A 26,775-nucleotide genomic window follows, 5' to 3' on the forward strand; every position below is an offset into this window, starting at 1 on the left:
GAGATTTTTTTTGGTTTCAAAAATGGTTTCTGAAAAAGTTAGATATCTGTTGCATACAAATAGGAGCATTTTACCCGCATCATTTAAGAACCACCCATTAAAAACATCATTAAATCATTTTATATGCAAAAGATTTGTTTCTGTTTATTGATCATAAAAATATTGAGTGTTAAATAAAAATACATACATTGTTTTATTTTGGTTTGCATGTTTCATAGAATTACAAAAGCTATGTCAAAATTGTAAATTTTATTTATACGTCTCCCTTTAATATTCTAAATTTTTACTTTTATTTTTTATGAATACTAATTCTCATACAAAGGCCATAGACAATTTAAGATACAATTCGGATACTGCCAAGAAAACAAACTCAAGCAAGTTTAAATAATACAAAAATTGACTCTGGCTGAAGCATTCTTTAGAGATCTATGAGTATTATATGATCAAGGGTGTATGATTCTGACTGGTGGGTTTTTGGGGATCTCTTATTTAATTATCAAATGATTGCTATTGAAAATTGCAAATATCAAGGAAAATGGCAGCATTTTTTTCAATTTCTTTGGTAATGTCTAAAAATGATCTTTTTTATTACCACTTTTGCTTGTGAAATATAAAATTGCATTGGAATGTTTAGGCGCAGAAATGTACTTTAGTGTGTAATGTTAAAAATAATTTGTAGATTGGACGTCGAAATGCATTCAGACTCCAATTTGTTTTTCTTTGTAGATCGCAGGCTGCATTTGTTGTAGGTGTTGTTGCATTTCCGGATATATAGACTACCGACTTCCGGTTTCCGGCTTTAGTAATTGTTCAGTTCGGCGTACTCCAGTTCCTGGGCAATAGTTTTGTACTTTTCCTTACCTTTGCTAACCTCCTCTACAAATTTCGCAGCAAGAAGTGAAATAAATAATAAGTATAAGTGATTATATTTTTTAATTTGATTGCTTTATTACTTAGTTTGGATACAAAAAATAAATAAAAACGGTTTTGAGTCAAACAAATACACAATAGTTTCGGTGCGTCCTCTTATTTCTCTGCAGGCAAAAATCAATCTACAACAAATATCTATTCAAACTCAAGCACACAAATCAAAGGTAACGAAGGCAACTACGATTACAATAAGTAAATTGCGCCTACAGGTATGCTACGGTACAGTGAATACAATCGAAAAGTGTGACGCGAAAATAGAATACAGTGTCGATCGATTTGAGGCCGAGTGGGAGCAGCAGTGCATGGATCGATCCGCTTATTCCTTGAGGATGAGCTCGACGAAGGCGGTGTCGAGATCGTCTCCGATATCCTTGTAGCGCTCCTTCTCCAGGACAAGGTCGTCTGTTTATCATCGTGTTCAAGAAATCATAAAAGAACGCAAGAGTAAGGAACCAAAATTAATAAAATGTATAAACAGAAAACATTAAAATTACACAATCCTGACAAAAACTAACATCTGACAAATAAAAAAATAATTACCTCTTTTTTTTTGGATAAAATTTAAATAAAAATGCAGTCGGCGGGGTTGAACATTGGCTTGGCAAATCAGAACTAGCTGTTAATGTTAAAAATAAAAAATAGCAGCAAAAATATAAAAGCAGCATTTGGTTTTTGCAATGCTTCGTTTAACTAAACTGTTTAATTCCATTTAGTTATCGTTTTTAAAAAAAAGTAAATATTTCCAAAAACGTGCTCTTAATTTAAAGTTTTTTAAAAGCAGGGCAGTATTTGGTAGCGGTAGCAGTTGTGTTCCGTCTCTCGCGGGGAACGGCATCTGGTCGGCTTAGGCTGGTGGTGCCTCGCCCTCGGCAGCTGGGGCAGCTTCAGCGGGGGCTGCCTCGGCGGCGGGAGCAGCTTCCGGAGCAGCCTCCGGAGCAGGTGCAGCATCGGCAGCCGGAGCAGCCTCTGCGGGGGCGGCTGCCTCTCCCTCAGCTGGTGGAGCGGCACCTTCAGCCGGAGCAGCTCCCTCGGCCGGGGCGGCGGGAGCAGCACCTTCAGCTGGGGCAGCACCCTCGACGGGTGCTCCCTCAGCCGGAGCAGCTCCCTCAGCTGGCGGAGCAGCCTCACCCTCAGCAGCTGGCGCGGGCTCTGGCTCGGATCCGGGTGGTGGTGGCTCGTAGTTCTTGACATACGGCACCTCGGCGCCCTCTGGGGGCAGATCGATCGAGTATTCGAATGGCGGCGGTGGTGGTGGTGGGGGTGTGGGTTCCTTTGGCGGTGGGGTCGCCTCCTTGGCCGGTGCTCCCGGCTCTCCGGGTGCCGCGCCCTCGCCTTCGACTCCAGCTTCGCCAGCGGCAGCTGCAGCTGCTTCCGCCTCGGCAGCGGCAGCGGCTTCTGCTTCCGCCCGGGCCGCCTCCATGGCGGCCAACTCCTCGGGCGTGGGTGTGGGCAGTTTGGGCGTGGGCGGCTTCGGGTTGCGGACCGTCCAGAAGGGCTCCAGGCCCACGATCAGGTCGACGAAGGCCTCGTCCAGGCTGTCGCCGATGAGGCAGTAGCGTTCTTTTTCAACAATTAGGTCGTCTGCGGATGCGGAATGCCATGCGGTGATGTTTGTGAGACAAGCAAGAAAAGCGAAGGACGAGATTCGGGGTATAGAGAGTATAGAGAGAAAATAAAGCGTGAAATGAAGGCAAAACTATAAAAAACAAAAACTAAAAGAAGCGTAAAGTAATATAGTTCGGAGTACACTGGGAATAGGGGGATGTGGCATGGTTAGTGAGAGGAAAACACTCTGGCCAGTTCTGTAACGACGAGATCCTTTTAGAGATCCTTGATCTATTTGGCAACAAAAACGACATTATTTTCCATTTCAGTTTTCAGCTTTCAAGCTGGTGGGGCATCTTCGGCCGGTGGTGGAGCGGGAGCTTCAGCCTCGGCGGGAGCTGCGGCATCTGCCGGCGGTGGTGGAGCAGCCTCTCCCTCTGCGGGTGGTGGTGGAGGAGCAGCAGCATCGCCATCTGCAGCAGGAGCAGCTGGTGGAGCTTCTCCTTCAGCTGGAGCAGGTGCTCCCTCTGCAGGGGCTCCCTCGACAGGTGCACCCTCGGCAGGAACACCCTCGACAGGAGCACCCTCAGCAGGAACGGGCAGGATATCGCCCGGCTCGGCGTTCTTCACATACGGCACTTCGGCGCCCTCTGGTGGCAGATCCTTGGCATACTCGAATGGTGGTGGTGGCGGTGGAGTGGGAATCCTCTCTGGTTCGGCCGGAGCAGCTGGCTCTGCGGCACCTTCGCCCGCAGCTCCGCCCTCGGCTGGACCTGCGCCCGCCGCCTCACCGCCTTCGCCCGCAGCTCCAGCATCTTCACCCAGAGCGGCCAGTTCCTCGGCCCGGGCCTTGGCCTCAGCCTCGGCGGCGGCAGCAGCTTCCAAGGCGGCAATCTCCTCCTCGGTGAGCTCCGGCGTGGGCGGCTTCGGGTAGCGCTCGTTGTAGAAGGGCGGCATGCCCATCAGCTCCACGAAGGTCCAGTCCAGGCTGTCGCCGATGAGGGCGTAGTGCTCGATCTCCTTGATCAGCTCGTCTGTCGTTTCGGATTCGGGTTCGGTTCAGAGGTTTAGGGGTTAGGGGTCAGAGTGGCACAAGGCGGAAAGCAGAAAGTCGGATTAGAGCAGATACAAGATACAAGAGAGCGCGATGGGATCAATAGAACCTCCAGTGGCGGCCATATCGGGATGAGACACTGAACGCAGGACGAGGGGGGGATGGACAGGCGGCAGGCAGGTCAGACGTCGGACGTCGGATGTCAGATAGGACACACTTTTTCGAAAAAATACTTTATTTGTGCAATTGCAGCAGCATGGTATGTATTGTATAGTATATGTATGTATAGGTATATATTAAAGTATAAATAATTAATTTATGTAAATCGTAAATAGATCGAATTAAAATTTTTAATGCCATTTCTTGTTGCAGCATTCTCCTCGGTTTGGGATTTACGGAATCAGAATTAGAACAGTGACAAAGGGTGGCTGGTATTATTTTTTTGGGAATTTGTTTTCATTTTATTTTTCAAATAAAAGTTGCCTAAACTCGAACCGGTCGTTGCGGTTTCGAATCGGAGAGCAATTGGAATGATGTGCTTATATATCGTTTTTTTTTTTAGCCGAAATATCGATATATATGTATATATCGATTGTTTCTACTAGTAGTGTAGTGTTGTATAGTGGTGTGGGCGTGGCGGCAACTTAAAAGTAGGCAAATATTACACAACGTTTTGCAAACACGACAATTTCTTTAAATATGTATGTATAAACAAGGTATAAACATTAGCATATTATTAATACAGTTAAGCTGGCGACAAATACAAAGTTTTAGCATAGAATTTACTCTTTAAATATAAATAACAGCGATTTGTTTGTCTCTATATATTTAATACACGTAGTCTAAGAAGAAGGCGGCAATGCGTGTGTGTTCTTTTTTTCTTTAAAAATTGTCATCATCTCGTCGTCAAAATACGCAAAATACAATTATAATTTAATTTTTTTTTAAAACAAAACAAGGTAAATGTAAAAGGGGGGGTGATGGTGGGTAGCAAAAGCCAAAGTACAAAAGGTACAAAAATTAATTAAAATTTAGATTCTAAAAAAGTATTGCAATATATATAGTCTTTATAAAGCTGCTCATTGGAATTATGAAATATATTTTTTAATTTGCCGAATGGTGGAATGCACTTGCTACGAGAATGTCTTGTTTTAGTTTCATCTTTTCGTTATGATCTGCTATCAGGGATCCATCTGCTTTCCTTTTGAGTTCGTATGTTTATGTTTAGAGTGTCCTACTAACGCTACTTTTGATTAACTCTCCCGTTGCTTGGCGTTCGAAGATGGCGTCGCTCCGCATGGAAGACACTTGGCGCGTCCTTGCAATTTTTGTGGTGTGTTGTGGGTGGGTGGGTGGGTGTCGGGGTGTGTGGGTTTTTGGGATGCGATCTCTCTCCCTCTAGTATTTAAATATGGAAAGCGCCAGTTTTGTGGGTGTGTGTGTTTTTTGTTTTGATTGACGTCAAAAGCAGGCAGTTTAGTTAATTTACAAATTAGCAAATTAATTGTTTACATGTTCTGTATGTCATGTAAGGTGGCCTCCATCTCCTCCTGCAGCAGTTTGTTCTTGGCCCGCTCATTCAGCAAGTCATCTGATATTTTTTATTTTATTTGTTTGTTTTTTTTCAGTGTTTAAGGGCATGCAACATTTTTTTTTTTTGTTTAGCGAGCGGGATACAAGCAGCGTTGAATTTTGTTAAGCACAACAACAACGAAATTATATATGAAAAGTAAACAATAAAAGAAACAAATTAAAAATGTTGAAACAAAAAATTCGAGAGGTACATAAAAAGTTCACTAAATAACAATTCTGAATTCTGGATTCTATATAAAGGATATGTGATTCTACTTATTAAATAAATTTATAATCAAAAATAAATACAAATTACTTGATTGTCTTTTCTTTACTTTAAAATACTGATACACAAATTTAACAAAATTCTAATTTTGTTTTGGTATCCTAGTAATATCCTAGATTCTCAGTAAAACTTGAATAAAATCTTTGACGGACATACCTTCGAGCCTGTCGACTTCCTTCTGCAATTTCTGAACGGAACGTTCAGCGAACTCAGCACGAGCCTCAGCCTTTATTTTTTTAGTTGGGGAAAGGAGAAAGTTAAAAATATTGAATTAGTAATAAATATATAAGTATTCATTGAGAGATAAGCAACAAAAAGTGGCGGCCACAGTGGGCAGGACATTCTCCTTGCCACACCAAAAAAAAAAAAAACTCCAATTCCAAGGCATAGTTTGCTTAAAAAATATTAAAATGGAATAGTTTTTCATCCCCTTGGAATTTGAATTTTTTTTCTTTTAATTACTTCACTAAGCCAAGAAGCTTCCCAAATTTTCTACCAAAACCAGCAAAACTTATTAAATAAAACACATGTATGAAAGATGAAAGTTACTTATAAATGTTGGATGACAAAAATAGTTAATAATATAGTTAAAAAAAAACCATTCAAACATAAAAAAAAATTATAGATAAATACTAGAATGCTTACAAACTGCCGACGCTTGTGTATTTAGGGTTTTTAGACAAAACCTAAATCAGACAAATTAAATATCATAGGGGGATGGATTGATAATAACAATGATTAACTGGTGGAGGCTACGCAGTCACTGCATTAAACTGAAAATGCTGTTAAGATCGTAATTTCTTATTGAAACAGAATCTATTTAGATCGCTACTGGGCCCATCCATTTGCGTCGACTTACAGCTTCTACATTTAATTTGAACTGTATGAGCTCCTTTTCGTAATATTTCTGATTAACGCGTGCCTAGACGTCGAGGGGAAAATACAACAAATTATATGGATCAAGTTTATGTATCAAATAGATCAATAGTTTTCAGTGGGTTTCAGTGGGGTGTACGTGTGTGTGTTTGTTACATATTGTATATAAAAAAAAATATTAAAAAATATATAAAATATCTACCGAAATAGTAGCTTCAGGATATTGTTGGCAGTAGCTAAAGACATTGACAATTATTGGAGCTATCTCTGCTTCTCACTTGCAATCAATGCACAAAAAGTTGTTTTCAATTTTGAACAAAATGTACACACACACGTCTTCAATACTTGCCCACAGGATGTATCTGTATCTATGATCTAATATGATTTATAATTTTTCTTAACAATTTTCCACCATTTGCTGTATTTTCCCAAAAAGCATTCTTGTTTCATTTCACATAAAAAGAAAATATTAAATATCCAATTTACGAATATGTACAATAAATTAAAAATTGAGAATAACGATTTGTGCAATTCAATATTTTCTTTTTTTTTTTTTGGTTTGTTTGGTTTAGTAACTCTTTTAGTTCTTAGTCTAAGTTTAGGAGTTTAGAGCATAGAAGCATTATTAACCGACACCAGATATATAACCATTACTTCCACCATTGATGGGGAAATATATTATTATAATACCTCTTTCAGAGAATGATCCAAGACTTTGATTTGCGTCTCAAAGGTTTCCTCTTTTTGTGTGGCCTAAGCAGTTTTTTTTTTAAGCATTATTGAACATAAAAATTAAAAGTCATATATTCATGCAAAAGAAATCAGGTCCAGCAGGTGCGCGTAGCGTATTAGGAGGTGTTGGAAATTGGGCGTTTCAAGCGGCAACATTTAAACAAACAAAATATGAAAATAAATAAATAAAGAAAAATTAGTGGTCATGTCAGATACGAGAGGTTTAAGAGGGGGGATCTGTAAACATCGGTAGACATTTTATAAATAATATGGATTAGTTCTGTGAAGTACATTTGTATCTCTCCAAAGCACTGTCGGGTGGGGGGACTCTGTCTCGAGTATTCTCCGTCCCACCCACTTTGGAGTTTCGAGTTTAAAATAAAAAACAAAACGAGAAACAACAACAAAAGATCAGTAAGATATCGCTGGATTTGGACACTCGATGGGAAACACTCTTTGCTCGGCCACTTTTTTTTTATTTTTATTTGTATCTGTATCTGTACCTCCTTTAGACGAGTGTTCAGGGTCTTGATCTGGTTCTTGTACTCTTCCTCACGTTGGTTGGCCTAAATCAGTCGTTGTTGTTGTTTTCACATTTTGGAGATAATTTTGGAATTCAATAATAATTTCAAGTTAATTTCATAATTCTTTCATTTATTCTTTTTTAGCTGAAAGAGATTCAAAAAAGCCTATCTTTGAGATACTGACCTTCTCCTCAGAGACTTCCAGGGACTTCAGATTGTTGCCAACCACACGCAGCTCCTCCTCAAGCTCCACAATCTTGCTGTTGTTGGCGAAGAGAGAGAAAAAAAACATAATTAAATAATTGTCTCAAAAAATTAGTATGTAACTCATGCGATTGTTAAACATAATGTGGTTTTTGTTTTCTCATTCAAGCGCAATTTCTGCCCCAAAACCGAATGCCAAAAACGGTTGAAAAACTTCACAAGTGACAACACTTTACTTTCGAAAGTGATCTTATGAATGGCGGATGGGATGGACGGACGGACGTCTGGTTGGTTGGGTAGCCAAGATGCCAAGATGGCAGAGATGGCAGAGATGAGTTGGCCAAGAGAAACCGTCAAATCATGATCCGAAGGTCTGCCAAATATTATTTTGTTTGTATTAATAAACAATTGTTTTTGGATTTCACTTTTTATGGCCCTGTCCTGAGGCTATAACCATTTTTTTTTAGTTATTTTTAAACTATGGAAATTATAAATAAATATTTATCTTTATCTATCCCAGAAGGGACGGGCAAAGATTGCGCTTAAAGATACCAAAACTTTAATAATATTTAACAAAAATGCAGTTAGTTAACACAAATGTAGGCGGGGCTGGGCGTTGGGGCGTGGCTGGGGGACAACAAACCTTTCGCTGAGCTCGACCTTCTCCTCGGAACGCTCCAGATCCTGTTCCATGAGCACGAGTTTTCTGGCAACCTTTCGGGGTGGGCGGCAAGCAGGCATGGCGTGGGCGTGGGCGTGGCAAGGGCGTTAGTAAACACAAAACGGCAAACAAAATGTTTGTGTTTTTTTGTTTTTTTTTTTTAGAGATTAGAGATGGCAAAGAAAAAGGTTTTTACGATTAGTTATACGATAGTGTCTGACTGTAGGTTGGCGAAAAATGTGAATACTGTGCATGTTCATTCATGATTTATGTCCGTGGAGAAGGCCAAGAAGGTGACGAAAGTCTCCCAAAAGAACTTTCAACTCTTTGGACTTATTTCCTCCACTTTTGTGCTTTTTTCTATTCGATCTAAAGTTTCTAAACTATTAGACATGCTTTTAACATACAATTATATTATATTTCATGGGAATATTCACATTTTTAACCAAACAATACAAAACAAAATAGGCAAAAAGCTAGCTAGCTATAAAAATAGGAATAAAATCAAAAATATAACTCAACGAGAATGCAATTCATATGAGGTTAGGTTGGCGTCAGTTTCAACATTGTTTTTCTTTTCGGATTATTAGGAACAATTAACAAAACAACATAGTCTTAATATTGTCTAGACTTGCAACGTACTTTTCACCCTGCTCGGCACGTTCTTCGGCACGCTCCAAATCAGCTTCAACCATGGCCAATTTACGGGCAACCTTTTCTCATACACATTTCATATAAAAATCGATTCATTTGATGTTGATTCATTGGTATAATACAGGGAATATAGTATGGCACATCGGGTACACAGAAGAACATGTAGAAAATGTATTAAATTTCATGTTTTTTTTTTTCATATTTATTTTACATAGATATTGTTATGCGAACATAAAGCATTAGATGAGTATTTCACTTAGTTTTTAGTGGTTGTTTTAGTGTTTTTTTAAGAGTGTTTTGTGAGGGTTTTGCATATTTTAGTATAAACAAAAAAATATTGTTTAAATTATTGTTACTTTGTGGAGTTTTCTGTTTTTTTTTTTCATCCCATAAAACCTGTGCTTAATGTGTGTGTGTCTTTAGAGATAATGGTAGACAATACGATTGTTAAATAATAGTACGAGCTATATCTTTTGCAACTAAGTATTTTTGGCCTTACGAGGTTGTTGTACATTTTGTTTCTTATTTTCTGGCTTTTTTCTAATTAAATATTTGTATTTTAGGCCTAAATTAGCGGAAATTTGGAGGAACTTTGCTAATCTTTTAACTGTTTAAAGGAAATTAGCTAAAAAGCTATAGTATCTGTTGGATCGTTTTTAGGAAATCCGTAAAGATGCTGTCCAAAAATTTGAAATTGCTTTGGTCCATTTTTGGGCAGCACGCTTATTGATTTTAATTAGCCAGCTTGGCCAAAAGCAGTCTCCATTTCCCGTCTTTAGTATGCTAATATAATATATCTTTTTCAGTGGATCCCCCCCTACTACTAAACCTGTGTGGCGTCAGATCTTTTCGCAGGAAAAGATAACGAAACATATGCATTACGGATGGTTGGAATCACTCCACGCACATTTCAAGCCACTGACTCATGGCACGCCCCCCTTTTTCGGATCGGCCTACGTCCGAGGGTCAAGTAAGCGAGTGAGTGCCTCCTCCTCCTGTCCCGATCTGATTCATCCGATCGTTGATTTTTAGGCGCTTATGTCATGGCCATTTATTTGAAGTAAAGGAGTGCGAAATCGAGTGAACTGGGGAGCGGCCTTTTCTTCACTTATCGAAGCTTTTTCTCAGTGGCCCATTTATAGGTTTCTGGGCGGAGATAAGGTGCGAAATAGAAGAAAAAAAGGGGGGACTATATAGGTGGCTTATCAGCCAATGCAGTTTATCAGTTGGTGTTTATTTTCGATCCAATATTCGCACAAAACACGTAAGCAATAAGGGACTGGGCCAGTCTGGGCCAGGGTTTCTTCAAATGGTTAAATAGCTTTTTTTCAAAACATAATAAAAATAATTCTCATAGTTGCCTAAAATAAACCCCCTCTATAACTCCCAGAAACAGAAAGTACAACAACTAGTCGGGCCTCTAACATATCTGCTTTAAATAAGATAAAGATACATTTTTATGCTGCATTTATATATTTGTATTTTTATATAATTCTTGTATATAATAATGTGATATAAACTTTGCCAAAAATATATATATATATTTAATCAAAATTAGACAATTTCTTGGGTTATAATTTGTTATTTTTTAAGGTGTGTTGGGTTGGTTGGTTAAGGCAAGTGTGAACTTTGATTACAATTTCATTCTTAAACAAAACAAAAGGTATATCCGATTGCTTTTCAAGCTTTCTCGTGGAAGAGCATCGTACTATTCAGATATCGTATGGACCGATTCTTAACATTTACTTTACATACAATAGTTACATAGCTCTAAAAAGACACACACATGGAGTAGATTTGTTCACGCGTTACAATCAAAAATTTCATTTGAAATTGCAGTTGCTTTACATAGTATGTACATTTTCTAACTATATATTGCATAAGGCGGGCGGCGGCGGTGCCAGCCTAGTTTTATAGCTGCCATCGTTTTTCATCGTTGTAAGCACAAGTTTTACATCACATCGACATCCTGTCCGTGATGATTCCTGTGCCAAGTTAGGGGTGGGGTAGCCCCATTACATCATTTTACATCAAATAATTCAAAAATTGGCAAAGAAATCATAGAGAATCAGGTGTCGTTGGTGGGATTATTATTATGTTCGTGACTTGTGGAGGACAATGTGGAAGTGTCATCACCAACAGCAATAGTTCGGGATGCGTTATTGTTGGCGATAGTGCCACCAATAGCACTGGTGACATATGACTCGGTTTTAGAACTGATATTGTTACTGTTGCTGTTGTTATTATTATTATTATTGCTTAGAATAGTAGAAGACAGATTGGTTTTTAGCTGCACCTCATCGTATTTCTTGTCAGCCTCCTCAGCAAGGAAACGCGCTTCCTTCAGCTGATTCTCAAGAGCGTCCATGCGTTCTTCATCGGCAAGGGCGCGGTTCTCAAGAATCTTGCGAGCACTATATAGTTGAATATATATATCGGATATCGGCGACGATGACCATGCCCATAGAAGACAGTGACCAAGTTGTTATCGATGATTTTTTCGATGATGCCGTTCCCCCCATTCGGGATATGCATCGGAGTTGGTACAGCCGAAAAAGTGATAGTAATAGTTTGTGATTCATTCGACGTCATCGTCCACATCGTAGAGTGTTGGTGTTGTTGTTGTTGTTGAAGTTGTTATAACAAACAGATGGTTTACAGATACATTCACAGATAGAGATAGATTTGATTTGGTTTGTGGATTTGTTGTTGTTGTCGTGGTTTTGTTGTTGTAAAAAGAGACAAGAATTTTTGTTGCCAGTTGAGTTAACTATTCGGATTCAGCTACATAATTAACAAAAAATATACAGGGAGGGGGAGACTAGGGGGAGGCAGGCCTAAAGCTGAAACAGTTGTTCGATTCTTTGGTTGATTTTTGCATGTTTTGACAAGTTATGACATGTTTTTAACAAGTTATGACATCTATTGTATTTGACATATTTTAAGAAGTTTTTAACAATTTTTGATAGTTCTTTAACAAGTTATGACATGATTTTAAGAAGTTTTGACAAGTTATGAGATGTTTCTACCATATTTTGCATATTTTAAGAAGATTTTTTTTATGTTTTTTACAAGTTATAACATGATTTTAAGAAGTATGGAAATATTTTGAACCATTTATGACACATTTTAAGAAGTTTTTACGAGTTATGACATTTTTTTAACAAAATGACATGTTTAAACAAATTTTTAATAAGTTTTGACATGTTTTAACATGTTTTTAATAATTTTTGACATATTTTAAGAAGTTTTTACAAGTTAATAATTGTTTAATAAATTATGACTTATTTTTAACTCGTTTTGACATTTCTGTGAAATGAATTATTTCTATTTTTAAGAGTTTTTAAGCTAACGGTCTAGTCTAGACTATAACAAATTAATTAGAGCGATTAGCTCGACCAATTCCAAGAACCAAACACTGTTTAAGCCTCATCACGTTACAAACATTGGGGAGACATAATTGTGGGACAGCCATTTGACTAATAGACTACCATAAGCTTATTTATAATTTTACAATATTTGTACAAAAATGTGGGGCATCCAGCGACGAGTCGACATCTCAGAAGTTGAAGAAGCTGTTTACAGAAATTCTTACGCACTAACTTAGATGCAAGATCATTAAAAAGTGACCATTATTATAATGTTAGGAGATAAGTAGAGAAGAGAGCGCAGATAAATGAACCCAAAACCTAATTAGTTAGACAAATGTTGACCGAAACGGTGGTGGACCTCTGAACCTAACCTCAAGTGGAATAAGAAGAAGAACCTAATAACCCTAGATCCCTATGGAACGTAGATGGGAGATACCAATGACTATACCTCTTCGTATTTCTTATCAGCTTCTTCTGCAATTAACTTGGCCTGTGCTAATTGGTTCTCCAAGAGAGCTACTTTGTCGTCTTCCATATTTGTGCGATTCTCAAGCGCTTTTCGTATCCTGAATTATCGATATGCAGATACATTTTAAAGATACAGATATATAGGATTGTAATTCGAACTTAAATTCGTAATAATTTGCTGTAAAAACTTATAAATTATTTTACATCATGGGGGGAGGTGGGATATAGATAGTTTTGGGAAAATAAATAAATGTACTAACCGTTCGCTCTCGTCAGCAGCCTGAGAGGCTTCCGACAGCTTGGCTGTGGCGGAGCCCAGACGCTCCTCAGAGCGCTCCAAGTCTTCCTCGAGCAACTGGATGCGACGGTTCAGAGCAGCAACCTCGGATTCGGCCTATAAGACAAAATATTCGGATGTTCGATCCAGTAATTCTAATGCTTAAAACTTATAATATTTATCTTAAGATTTAACTTAATTTTTTTTTATTTTTTAGGCAAGAAATACACATAATTTGTTGGCTAATAATTTGCTACTATTTTTTTTGGTATGGAAGTTTCCTACTTTTGCGCTCTCTGTTTACCCCCTTAACACCTTTTTATTTCTAAACTTAAGTGTTGAGTTGATCCTTTGAGCTTTTCTGGCTTCCACCTGTAAAGAAAACTTCCTTTTTTTGTCTTCCGGTGTGGTTGTTGTTGTTGGCAGACTGTCGAAGCAAGGTCAAATAAACGCCGCAACGCCCTAAAGTAGGCAACTAAACACGAACATAGCCAGTTCATTAGCCCTGAAAACCGATACGGCCAAAAAGCTCTGAAACTGAAGAAGCCAATTGAAGGTTTTCGGACATGACGTCATCTTATGCCCCGTCGAGGAGATTTCCCACCCGACTAGAATAATACCCATTCTGGTAATCAAAAACGGAAAATATTCAATGTTCTGGTTGCCATTTAAAGCAATGCCGCCGCCACTAAACGATGAAAAGCGAAAATGTCGATTCAAAACACGCCCAAAAATGGTGAAAAAAAAAGTATAAGTTTAAATCGAAAAAAGGCAGAAAAGCAATTGGACAAGGCAGTCCAGGTCCGGTGGCAGTGCCATGTCCAAAACCATGTCCAATGACTGATATGGTGTGCCGGGGCATAGATACAGATACAGATACAGTATCTGAGAGGGGGGGTGGGGTATCTAGTACTACGTACGGATACTGACGGATTGACGGAATGACTAACCCGCCTAGAATCAAGTCGTCCGACTGCCCGAATCGTAAAAGTATCGTGTGATTATGAATTGGAACCCACCGTGTTGTTGGCTTACGTCATCGTCCCAAACAACGGCCAGCATACAAAATACACACACAACACACACTAACACACACTTACTGGCATGTTAAACGATAAAAAGCATTTCGAATTGGGGGAGCAGGCAGCTCAGCTTTGGCTTTCCAAACACGAAGCCCCCAAAAACAGCACAGAAAGAAACAATTTAAAGATCAATTTGATATATTGGAAAAAAAAAATTAAATTTCTGCTTATGGAAAATAATTAAGGAAATAAATATTTTCTTAAGGATTCAGGCAGATTGGGTAAGATTTAAGAGTTTCTCGCTTTATAGATCGGTGTGTTGGAACCCATTAACAAAACGTATTGAAGATTAAACGCTTTATTAGGCAGGGGGAAAGAAGGCAGCGACGAAATCGCCGTGAAAAGAAAAGCGGCGACAGAACACGTTTTAAAGAAAGAAAGATGGGGAATGGTCGAACAGATCATGGCCCCCATTGTTGAAGAATTTATGAAAAATGACCGGCAAAATGCAAAAAAAAAAAATTGAAAAAAAAATAATAATAAATAAATACCAAAAAGAAACTCTACAAAGAGAGCAGAGCATGCAAAACCAGCTACATGACTTGGCCAAGAAATTGTACCAAAAAATTGTTGACGGCTTAGTCACACACACCTTGAAATTTCATGCCGTTTGCTTTAGTTTTTATTTATTTTTTTTTGTTTTATTGCCTTGGAAACGAAAGCAAAAACAAGACAAAAGTTATTGGAGCGCTTCGCTAGGTGTGTGTTTGTGTGTGTGTATTTTCATTGTGATGATGCATTTTTAATTATGAACCGAAAAAATACCTTTTTTTTTGGAATAAAAAAAAAGACGATGCTCTCAAGCATAAAATATTTTTTTAAAGGAATGAATCTTGAAGGGGGAGGGGGGGAACCATGGCGTCATGTGTTGTAATCTCTAAATTACGACACTCGCCGAACCGACGGACCGCCGGCCTGCCTGCCAAATGGCAACTGCTCACAAATCAAAACCAATTTGTCACAATGCTCTCACTGGAAATTATCAGCGTTCAATTGCCTGATAGGGAGGGGGAGGAGGTAGGGTGGCCTGGAAATGAAGAGAGAGAGAGGAAAAGGAGGGGCCTAAAGAGAGTGAGTGAGTGACATTGAAAGCATTGTTTAGGCAAATTATGTTTTGTTTTAGTTTACTTTTTATTGTTTTTGTTGTTATTGTTGTAGAGGAAGCTAAACGTCAATCATTGACTGGAAGAGTAAAAAAAAAATAAAAGAATGGAAAAATATATTGAATCGGCTTTAGAATCTTTTCAAATTCAAACTGTCAAGCCTGCAAGTTTTTTTATAATTTTTTTTGAATTCAACCCCCCTTTTGAGGCAATGACGTCATTGTTTGTTTTATGTTAGCCCTTCTCCTCGCACTCCTCTTCTCACCCATGCACCACACTCAATTGTCTAATTAGATTCGAAACAGAAAAGGAATTAAGAGAATTAAACCACTTATTAATGGCCGTGGCGAAAAAATCATAATTAATCGAATTTAGAACACCGCTAGAGCTTCTAAACGATGTGGCTTCTTCTTCTTCTTCTTGTTATTCCTATTTCTTTGGCTTGGATTCTATAAGCCGGTTTTTTGTCGCTTAGAGAAGAAGAAAGCAGCGTTAGAAATAGAAATAGAAAAAAAAAACCTAACCGAATCGCTCAATTTACAAAAGATTTCTTTCTCCTTTTTCGCCTTATGTAAATGTGCGTATGTTTGTGTATGTGTGTGTGTGTGTGCCGTGAAGCGCAAGATAACAGGCAATTCGAAAGGTGAATGAATTCGGTCAGCGCGATAAGAACAGTTAACCCAGAACGGAAAGTGACACAACGAAAAAGAGTCCAAGCCAGGCCAGGCCAGGGTGGCTTTCCTCCTCCTTCTCTCCAGCAATTTGCCCAAAATTCGTTCACCACGACGAAAAAAAAAATGAAAAGAACAACAGAAAGACAGGAAAAACCACTGAAAAGTAAAACAACAACACCAGCAAGCCACTGAGAGCGCTTGGCACAGTTGTCGTCTCGCTCTCACACACGCATTTCGGCATATCAAGTGAGAGGCATAGAGAAAGAGTGACCACGAGAGAGAGAGAGAGAGGCGGAAGAAGAAGAAATGCCCAACTATCTTTTCTCTTTAGGTAGGATTTATGCAAAATTTATAAGACAGGTCACGCAGTAATGGCTTCCCATACCAAAAACGGTAGCAAATTCTAGCCCTGATTAAGGATTGGAGTACGAAATGGAGGTGCTTAGCTTACTTCTTCGCGTCGCACCACCTCCAGTTGCAGGCGCTTGTGGAACTCCTCGCACTCATCTTTGTACTTCTCCATCTCCTCTTTGGTCTGGCGCATCTTCTTCTTGAGCACGTCCAGAAGAGTGCCTTGTGGAATGCTGGTCGTCATATTTATAATTTTTTTTTGTTTGCTTTTCTGGCAAGTAGTGGGTGTTTTTTTTTTTTTTTTTTAAATTAAGATCGGATTTTTATAGACACTTTAGCACTCTGCCGTTTTTTCCACAATTTCTCTATGGCAGCAACGAATTTAATTTACAATTTGGAGGAACAATCACACACACACACACATGTATAGGAAACCACCGGTTTTTTTTTTCTCTCCCACTGCTTGTGTTTTTGATCCTTAGCGGCAGGGTTTTGTGGTAAAATCGAACGAGAACGGGCCTACAAAGCGAATACTTGTGTTTCAAATTAAAATTTGATACTTGGTGCTTGCTTGGTGGAAAAAACACGAATCAAGAGACACAAGCGACGCGACAAGCGATTGTGGGGAGTTCGAATCTGGAAATGGGTACTGGAACTGCTCGTGATACTGTTTTGGGCCCACTGTTGTCGTGTTTTAACTGGAACCACTCGTCGTGTTCACCACTTCTCTCTCTCTCTCTCGTTACAGCTGCTCTCTATCTCTTTCTCACTGGCTCACCTCTAACCACCCTGTAGACATTCGTTTTAACCTGTCTGATACCAAATGTACACTTGATTCTCAAAGATACTCTCTCGGTAGCTATCGGGATTGCTCAAAATAGTCATAACTGGGAAAAAACTTGGTCAAGTTTGGTAATTATTCACTTTTCTCGACACTCATTTCGCACGAATCGCCCTGTTGCAAGCGAGACAGCTGCTGTGTGCGGGGTAGCGTGCGTGTGACTTTCCAGGCCGTCTGCCTCGCCTAAACCTGAGCCTGTATGGGGGTTGAGTGGTGCTCTTGGAGTGTCTGTGTGAGAGAGTGCCGCTGGAAAACCTGTTAAAAGCCGCTAAATTCTGTCTACATGTTTGTTGTTGTTTGGCATTAATTAGCGAAGAAATATTTTGGATTTTTGTCATTTCCAGGCAAATAATATTATGCAAAAAAACAGCCCATGTAAATGACTACACTAAAGATGAGTAATCGAAAGGTGAAAAAAAAGAGTGTAATTGTGTGCGTGCGTGGCTTTGCCAGCGCAACACCACCCCACACTCCCCCCCCACACTGACTCTCTCAGCTAATTGTCTAGTATGGATAACGGGAAACACAATGCCGGTACTCTATCAGGCTTATCAGCTCATCAGAAAACGGACGAAAAGGGAGAGCCGCTTACAGTGGGCTAACATAGCTCTGTTAGTTATGAACACTACTTTGTGTTTACTAATTCGGATTCCACCTGTAGCTATGCATATTTTTCCCCCCACCGCCGATGGCGTAATTGTTGATAGTGCCAACAATGAGCTAGTGCCCATTTTTAGACCGGCGACATTGAAAAGAAATTAAAAGTAAGGCCAGGCCAGGCCTGAGAGCGTTTAATAATTAATTTGTTGGCCAATTTGGCAAGTCGAGCTATGCTTTTGGCCAAATATGGCCGGGTGTTTTCCTTTTAGTATTTCAAACTGTTGCCTTTTTCAGAGGCGGGCCAAGAGTATTGAGTATTTATAGAACATAGAGAGGGGGTGGGGGTGGTGTGGCCAGCTGACTAATACCATTTAGCGGGATTATCTATTGGATCCCACCCGCATACCCTCCTACTGAGCCAGAGTGAGATAGAAAGAGGAGTGGGGGGGGAACGCAACAGGTGGTCGGAGAGTACCGTTAGCTATTCCAGCAAATTGCGTAACTAATTAAACAATTGCTTGCAATTAAGTCAACATGTTTGCCAAATTGTTGGAATACTTTCATTGCTCCGTAATCTTTTCGCGAAATGGAATTCATGAGAAACTTTTCTCAAGGCTGGCGAAAGGTGAACGAAATAAGTGTAAGCAGGGGGTCTGGTCTCAAGTGGGTCAAGAAATACAAGTGGGCTTTTGGAAAATCTTAACACTAGCAAGGCCAAATCAAGACCGTGGGCCGGCAAAAGGGTTAAAGACTAGAAGAGAACTGAAACCGAAAGAAAAGAAACGGCGACGATGACGACGTAATCGGTTTGCAATGTGAACAGTACAGAGTACTCGGCAAGGGGGCCACCGGACTAAGTGGAACAATCGCAGAACCTAACCAAACTTTTCAATTTTCTCACCAAAAGTCACCAGAAGTAGCAGTAGCAGCAACAACAATAACCACACCGATAAGATTGCTTCGCTTGAATGGGGGAATACATATAGAAGAGTGATTAGTAAAGTTATTTCAGATCTCCGAAACTCATCCGCTAATTACCCGCTTGAGTTGTGTATTCATGATGTTGTGCAGCTCGTTCCGTATGATATTGAACTTCATCATGGTGTCCGAACTGAAGATGGAGCGTCCAAATGCCAGCCCCGGATAGTCTGCACACCGACCCTTGTTCCGACGGGCTTCCCTCTCGGCCACAACCTCCGCCGATTCACTGGTACACCGCAGTTTGGACCACTCGGCCACCTGGTTGTCATCGTCGTCCGCCAGGGCAATGCCTTCATCTATAGCTCCGGCACTAAGATCCGTGGCCAAGCTGTCGCTGCTGAGCTCCATCGGGTTGGCAGATGATCGCTTGCTCCGCTCCTTCTTGCCCGACGACGAGGAGGAGGAGGATTTCTTTTTGCGGTCAGACTTTTCCGACTTTTCACTTTTCTCGCCCTTTTCTCGCTTCTTTTTCTTGCTCTTTGACGTGGACGGTGGAGCTGGTGGAGGAACTCCCTCGCCAGCCGTAGGCGTGTTAAGTGCACTTTCATCTTGGACACTGCTTTCGTCAGTGGGCGTGGGACTGTTGCTGCCCAGGGAATTGGTAACAGACTCGCTTAATGGAAGGCTTAGGGTGCTTCGGCTGGTCTTCTGATTCTCCTGCTGCTTCTGATCCTCCTCCTTCTGGTCCTCCGGCGGTGTCTCGCCGCGCAGATTGGAGAGAGCGCTCTTGGAATCGCCTCTGTAGAGAGCTGCTAGGATCTCCTGGACGTTGGGAACGTTGGGACGGCGAGTGCCCGAGAAGCGTGGATGGTGCTGGTGGCCACGTCGCTTGAGCGAGGATGGGACCAAGCTGTGGCCAGTGCTGTGGCTGCCAGTGCCACTGGTGCTGGAGTCGTCGTCGTGCTGTGACATATTCTCGGAATCTGTGTCGCTCCAGAAATCGCTGCCGGGCGAACAGCTTCTGGTTCGGCAGCTGCTGTCGATGCTATTGCACCTGAGTTGCTCCTGGTACTTTTCGTAGAGCTGGGCTAAGTACTGTTCCGCCTCCTCATCGCAGTAGTAGAGCAGATCGTCCAGCACGTTCAGCTGCTCTTCGATGGAACACCAACGCGACGACAGTCCCGATTGTGCCCCGTCACTGTGGCACCTCGATCGCCGAGTGTTCCTATGGCTGGGGATGGATTTGGTGGTCGCCGTGCCACGCTTCTGGTGCTGTTTTTGTTTATCACTTCCCAACAATTGTTTCTTGCGCGGCTGTTTCTGTTGTTTCTGTTTTCCAGCTGGTTGTGTCGTTGTTATCGATGGACAGCAAATGGGTTAGAGAGTATCGGGTATCGATCGAATGGAAAGAAAGAAGCACAGAAGATGTGCCCGAGAAACCGATTAGGTGAAAGCAACAACTCAACAATTAACCAATTCTTTTAAAATAGTTAATTGTTGAGTTGTTTTTGTTTGAAAGTATTACAATTTTTGGCTATCGATAACTCTAGAGTTGCCAGCTACACCCGCACCATATATGTATATATTGGCAATGTAATGTAAAATGTAAAGTAAATAATTATAATCGATTATTTGAAATTATCGTGCGTGTGTAGCCAGCAATCTGAATTAAAAAGATTAAATTTGTATTGTTTACTCTTTTGCGGTTTATCTTGGCCGCCGCTGGTCAATAAATGTCGATGTGCTCGCTTTATTTGATGGGCCAACGTTTGTCGGCGCGTCGCGCTGCCAACGAATTTAATTTGTTGGCTTTGATTTTGATTTGGATTTGGATTTTGTTTTTGCGGTTTAACGGCTATAGATTTGAGCAACGGTAATGTGGGTACCGTGGCTGTTGTTGTTGGCGGTGGAGCTTTTGTTGCATTTTTCGCACTGATCTTGATTGTTTTAGCCGCGTGTGGTTGTTTTTGTTGTTGTTTGGGTTTTGCGACGGTCTGGTTGTTTTTGCTATTGTAACTCACTTTTTGCCATTCATATGCATTATTAACTTTTGCAGTTCCTATGTTTAATGTTTTTTCGTACATATTAATTATGAGCGGCTTTTGCTTCAGCTATTGTTTTATTTTTTCTTGTTTTTTTTTTTTTTTAATTGTGTGATTTGGTGCGTGTTGCCTTTTCCTTTGGCCGAAGTTTCGCTCAAACAGCTGTGCGCATGGTACCGCTAGTCGAGTCCGATCTTGCTATTTTTATTGATGATTTAATACAGATATTTTGCTCTTTTTTTTTTGAAGATTTTTCATTAGCGCGTGAAAAATGCAGAGAAATTTCCGCTACACTTTTTTTTCGGTTTTTGGTTTTTTTGGCAGCCGTATGTAGTTGTTGTAACGGCCGTCAGCTGTTTTTATGTAATTGGAAGTCACTAGAATTTCGTTTAAGGCGAGTTAAATGAAAGAAGTGATCTTTCTTTTTTTTATGAATTATACTACAATTAATTTATTTGATTTATGCTTATAATTTGATTAATTAATTTGGTGGATTTGTGAGCGGGCGACGGCTGCTGGCTGCTGGTTTCTGGCTCCTGGCCCCTCGATGTTGTCTTCCGTTGTGTTTTTTGAAGTGTGTGCGGCCCCCTACCAAGCGAGGGCGTGCGCATTTGGATCGAGAGTAGAAAGTGGAAGAGAGCCGGGGCTGTGGCAGCCATTTCCACTCAAATAGATCCACTCGCTCCTCTCTCTTTTTTTTCCCCCGAGTGAGTTTTCTTTCCAACAATTTTGATTCATTTAATTGCTTATCTTCGTTGTTTTGTTGTCTATTACTCAGTCTCCATACTCATAGTCATATTTATTTTGAAGTATGTATATAAGTCCGGACAGGGCCAGACAAACATGCGACAACAAGAGTGCCCTGATTATCTATTTGTCTGATAAGTTTTATTTATTTATTTATTTTTTTTTTTTTTATAATTTTTCAGCGATAAGTTTTCCCGGCTTTACCTGCTCGCACACTTTTTGTCAAGCTGCCAAAAAAAATTGTCAGCGGCGTGCGAAATGTCCTTGAAATACTTTCCCAAAATGCCCAAAATCAAAAGATTGCGATTCAAATTCCTTTTGGAAACACTGCGGCCCACACCGAGAAATGTTCTAGATTCTACGCCAATTCAAAAGTATAGAGAAAATTTCAGCAGATTGTACGTTTTTTCTTTGATTTTGCGAGAAATCTTTTTGGCAAGCAAACACACAATTTCAGTTGGCTCTGTCTTTGCGTTATTTGATATTGCCCCAAAGGCCTCTCTTTCACGCGAACGACTATTTTCAATAGATTTAAAAATAGCGCCTCTGCAAGGCGTTGCCAACAGCAATTACAAACGCATGCATAGCGGGAGAATGGAGAGAGAGAGAGAATGGAAATGGCTCGATCGTTTTCTTGCCACTTTTCATTCAAAATTTATGAATACATATTTTTTCAACTTCCCCTTTGGAATTTAAGAAAAACAAAGTGAATGTTTCCCCACAAACATTTTCTCCGATTTCAGGTACCATGAAATTGGCGTAAAGATGCCCAGCTGCCCCATTTTCTAGATACTTTTCCCCCCGAAAACCGCCGGCTGTCACCAAGTCGTATCAAAATTGCCTGTTATAAATTATGTGTATTTCTTGCCTTGAGATGCATTTCGAAATATTCATCAGAAACATAAAAAATATACGTAAACTTAATATATATCTTAGGGGAGAAAATGGATTATCGTAAACTTGTCAAGAAAATGCTCCAAAGTTTCAAGACATTTTGAAACTGACAACTGGCGGGCCAAATTTCAAATGATTAATGGAATGCTTTCTTTTATGTTTTCCTTGAAAAGTTTTGTTAAGTGATTTAACTAATTATTAAATTTATGGGTTCTGTGTATACATTTCAACATTTGTCAAGCTCAATTTAAAAAACTGTCTAAATAAAATGACACCTTGAAAAATTTTGAAACGTTTTTAAGAGATGGACGGTTTTGGTATTTTTTTGGTATATAAAGTTAAATTCGATAGCTATCGTATGGAAATATCGATAAAAAAGTTTAACTGATCAATTTGAAAATTTTTAAAGTTTGAAAGAGTCTCTACTAATGGCTATCTTAACAACTAACCTAATTTTAAAGGAATAATATAGACATGGACTTACGTTCTGCAGAGCCTTGTTCTTCTCTTCAAGCTTGCCAGTGACCAGGGTCAGAGCTTCCTGGGTCTGATCCAGCTCGTTTTCAACGGTCTGGATCTTCTTCTGCAGCTGGCGAGCCTCCTCCTCGGCCTATTGGGTGGTTTTAAAGAAAAATAATAAAGAATTACTAATTAAAACACTACATGGGAGTTGCATGTGTTAACAAGATTTACGGCGTGGTCATAAGCAAGCCGTTAATTATGTTTTTTGTAAGATTAAATGTTTTTCGGTGCGTAGTTTTTGGTTTTGTGGGAGTTTTTGGAGGTTTGTGGGGGACTTGTGGGGTTTTTATGGGAGGTTGCTTGCCTACCTTCTCAGCGCGGGTGTTGGCATCGCGTGCCTCCTGTTCGCAGACGAGAGCGCGCTCCAAAGCTCCGTCCTTGTCGACTTTCATCGCTTGCATCTTCTTCTTGATGGCATCCATGGTGTTGGTTTTGTTTTTGCACTACTGTACTCGAAAGAAACTGAAATCGAAATGGAAATCCAAAGATATGAAAATGGAAGTGCCTCAGACTGAAATCGAAACTCTTGTTATGTGCATCTAATAAAGCAATTAGCAAATTTATGCGATAACCATCAATTGTTGTGTTGCGAATAGGAAAATCAAAAGTCATAACATTCCATGTTTGTGCGAAAGTGAAACTCGTTGAGGAGAGTTCATTTGCATTTTATAATCCATAAATGGATTTATTTTTTCAAGATCAAAGATAAAAATCAATATTATCGTTAATGAAGTGCATATTTTAAACGTAAATTCATTTTTTGTCAGGGAAGGTCAGTTATATATCTTATCGATTAATATCGATCTATCGATCTATTCAGTATTTTGGAATTCAAAAGCTCACAGAACTAGCAAAACTTAATTTCTGTTTTATATTTTCTTTTCCATCGTTTTACTTATTATACTTAAAAAAAAAAAATCTCTCACAATCGTTCTCCTATTTTGGTGGCAAATGTAATAAATTATTCCCCCTGGCCAAAAAGCAACTCCACTCAAGGCCCACCCCAAACTGGTGGCTTTGTTTAAGCTCACCCAGCTGAGAAATTGAGAATTTAATATTTCGCTGGCGTTTCTTCACGATTCTCTTTCTTCCCCCATTGATCTTCTGGAGTGTTTTCTCATCTCACAGTAAATCATTTAAATGGGAGAATGCCTCACTAGGTAATGCACGTTTCTTGGGGAAGAGTCTTCGAACCCAGAACCCAAAAAGTGTGCTTAGTTATGCAGATCACATAGGATCGGTTGGTGTGACTTCCATGCGAAGCTGGGAAAAGTATTTTTTGGGGCAGAAGAATTGTGTTAGTAGATTAGGCAAATGTCTACACTTTGTAAGATTCTATTAAAAGAGCCAAACGCATATAAATAGGTTGTTTTTTCGTTTTTTTTAATTAAATATACCATTTGTGAATCATCTTAGCTGCTGTGGACAGTTTTCAGACCTTCTGACTCAGTGTGGACGCAGCTGGAGGGTTTTTGGGCCCCGCCTTTATTTCCACTCCCTACCACAACCAACTCCCTTCTTCAACCAGCCCCGAGGCCCACTTGACCAACATTTGTCATGGCTTAAACCGCGATCCAGTGCAACAGCCGGCTAATTGACTCAAGTTTCGCACCGTGAAATTTAAATTTTTTATTGCATCTCATCGGTGTCATTTGTTGTTCTTTTGGTGAAATACTTTTTAAACATGAATTCTTATTTTTAAATCCACTGTTTACATTCCTGAGCCCCGATCCGGTCAGGTACGACGACCAGGCAAAGAAAAACCCCAAAAAAAATATATATATTGAATTTTAATTAAATTGCTTTGAAGGCAAATTTTTTGTTCATTCTTTGGAACATATAGACTCGTCGGTATACGTATTGGATATATGTCAATTGAGGTGACACTTTAAAAGATATGTTTGCGTTAAATCAGCACAAAAATTCGCATTCCATTGTATAACTCTCGACAATGACATATATCTTTAGTTAATGGGCTTAGTAAAAAAAATAAGTAGGTCCGAGCAATGAAAAAATGTAAATAATTGAATATTCATTCAACAATTATAGAGCCTTTAACCAAAGTAACTCGTATTTTTATTTCCAAAAACAGCTAATTTCATTGAAAATATTCCAGTTTCATGTAAGATTCTTTTGAAAATTTTTCCAAATTATCCATTGGAAAATTCAAAATTTCATCATACAGTATATAGAATAGAGAAAATTCTATTAATAGAGGTAGATATAGATCTAATGCATATATATTCCTTCCTCCCTGAAGCTTTTTTCGATATACTACTCTCTGGTTCAGTGTTTTATCTCTCTAGCAAATGTATGTTTGGAGAGTTTTTTGGAAGTAGTTGGGATGAGGGGTGTGAAAAGTAAAGTGGGAAACTTTGAGGTTGTGGGAATGTTGTAGTTTGGTTGATTATATGTGTGTTCTGGTGGGGAGGGTTTGGAGAGGGGGGGGTGTGGGGAGGAAGTAGGGGGGAGGATTTGAATGGGGGATGAGGGGATGAGGGAGGGGGGGTGAAGGTGGGATATGTGTTTTTTGGTGTTTGATTGAGTTGGGGTGAGGGATGGTGGGAGTGTAGTGTGTTGGTTGGAGGTGGTTTATTGGTGATTTGGGTTGGATTTTTGGAGAAAAATTTTGTGAGGATTTTGTTTTGTGAGGATTGTTGATTTGTAGGTTTGGAAGGTGGTAGATGGGTTGTAGTGTTAAGTAAGATGGTTGTAAGAGGGGTTAGGAGGGTTTAGTAGATGGTTATAGTTTTTTTGTTATGTTGGGGGAAAAAAAAAAAAGGAGTGTTGTGTGGGGGTGTTTGTGTTTTTTTGTGCAAACGTTGTATTTATGAGTGAGGGGATGAGGGTGGGGGTTAGGGTGTGGGAGTAAGGAGGGGTGGATGAATATCTGGTATTAAAGAGGTGTGTAGGGTGGAGGTGGGGGGGGGAGTTTGAAGATCTGTGGGGGTTAAGAGTGGGGGGGGAAGTGGGGAGGTGTTGTTGTTGTGGAAGGAAGGTGAAGGGGGTTGTTGTGGTGGAAGGGGGTGTAGGGAGGGGGAGTGTAGGTTAGGGATAATTATAGGGGAAGGTGGGGGGATTGATTGTGAGGTAGGGGTGGTGGGTTGGTAGGGTGTTTAGGTGGTAGAAGGGGGGGGAGGGGGGGGCGTGGGGGATTAATTGGGGTTTGATATTGGTCATTCGTGGGGGTGTGTATAGAGGAATGGGTGGGGGGATTGGGGGGGGGTGTGAGAATAATGTTGGGGGGGTGTCATTTTTTATCATTAGCGTATTCCTTTTACTTACAAAACTTTTATTCGGAGTTATCCGCGACTTGAACGGATTGTGATGTTCAACTGAAAATATTTATTCAATATGTTGACGTTCGATGCTCGCCGTTTGGTCGATGCCGAGCGATCGTCTCAGTGTGTGAGTATCTGTGTGTGAGTTTGAGTATCTGTGTGCGAGAGCGCGTACTTTTTGGCTAAAAGCAGCGTGGAGCCCATAGCCTGATGCTTGGCCGCAGCCATCGGCCACCGCAGTTCTTGTTGTTGCTGATGATTATTTTGGAACTGCATTCAGCTCTCAGTTTACGCCAAGAGAACCACACATTTGTGCTAGTGTAGGGTACACTGAGCGGAAAGACCTAACAAAAATATATGACCAGAATAATAAAAGCTTCAAAAAAGAGAAACAATTATTTTTATATTTTAGAAACGATTTTCTTTATTTTTTCAAGGTTTTATTACAAAATTTCTTTGTTTGTGTTAATAAATATATGATTTAAAGTAACTTTGATTAATTTCTTAATAAAAAGTCTATTTCAAGTTTTAGTTTCTAGAAAAAATACTTCAATTTCTAGTTT

General features: G+C 39.9%; 1 protein-coding gene across 33 annotated transcripts; it reads right to left on the reverse strand.

Moving 5' to 3' along the window:
- Positions 1-114: 114 nt before the first annotated feature.
- Positions 115-26,372, reverse strand: LOC6494317 (tropomyosin-2). 33 transcript variants are annotated; one of them, XM_044715121.1, is made up of 10 exons: positions 26,217-26,372; positions 23,240-23,393; positions 22,894-23,019; positions 13,138-13,271; positions 12,858-12,975; positions 8,367-8,437; positions 7,704-7,779; positions 6,954-7,016; positions 5,544-5,613; positions 115-876 (listed from the first exon to the last, which is right to left on the reverse strand). In XM_044715121.1, the coding sequence occupies exons 2-10, from the start codon at positions 23,351-23,353 to the stop codon at positions 800-802; spliced, it is 849 nt and encodes a 282-aa protein (XP_044571056.1). In that variant the 5' UTR covers positions 23,354-23,393; positions 26,217-26,372; the 3' UTR covers positions 115-799. The 33 variants fall into 33 exon arrangements, with proteins under 33 accessions (XP_044571056.1, XP_032312343.1, XP_044571048.1 ...); XM_014904570.3 differs by lacking the exons at positions 115-876; positions 6,954-7,016 and adding exons at positions 924-1,332; positions 7,499-7,561 and having other exon boundaries at positions 26,217-26,371; XM_014904578.3 differs by lacking the exons at positions 115-876; positions 6,954-7,016; positions 8,367-8,437; positions 12,858-12,975 and adding exons at positions 924-1,332; positions 7,499-7,561; positions 9,027-9,097; positions 11,335-11,452 and having other exon boundaries at positions 26,217-26,370.
- Between the last annotated feature and the right edge of the window lie 403 nt (positions 26,373-26,775).

This window comes from Drosophila ananassae, chromosome 2L (assembly GCF_017639315.1).
Source record: "Drosophila ananassae strain 14024-0371.13 chromosome 2L, ASM1763931v2, whole genome shotgun sequence".
Classification (NCBI taxonomy): Eukaryota; Metazoa; Arthropoda; class Insecta; order Diptera; family Drosophilidae; genus Drosophila; species Drosophila ananassae.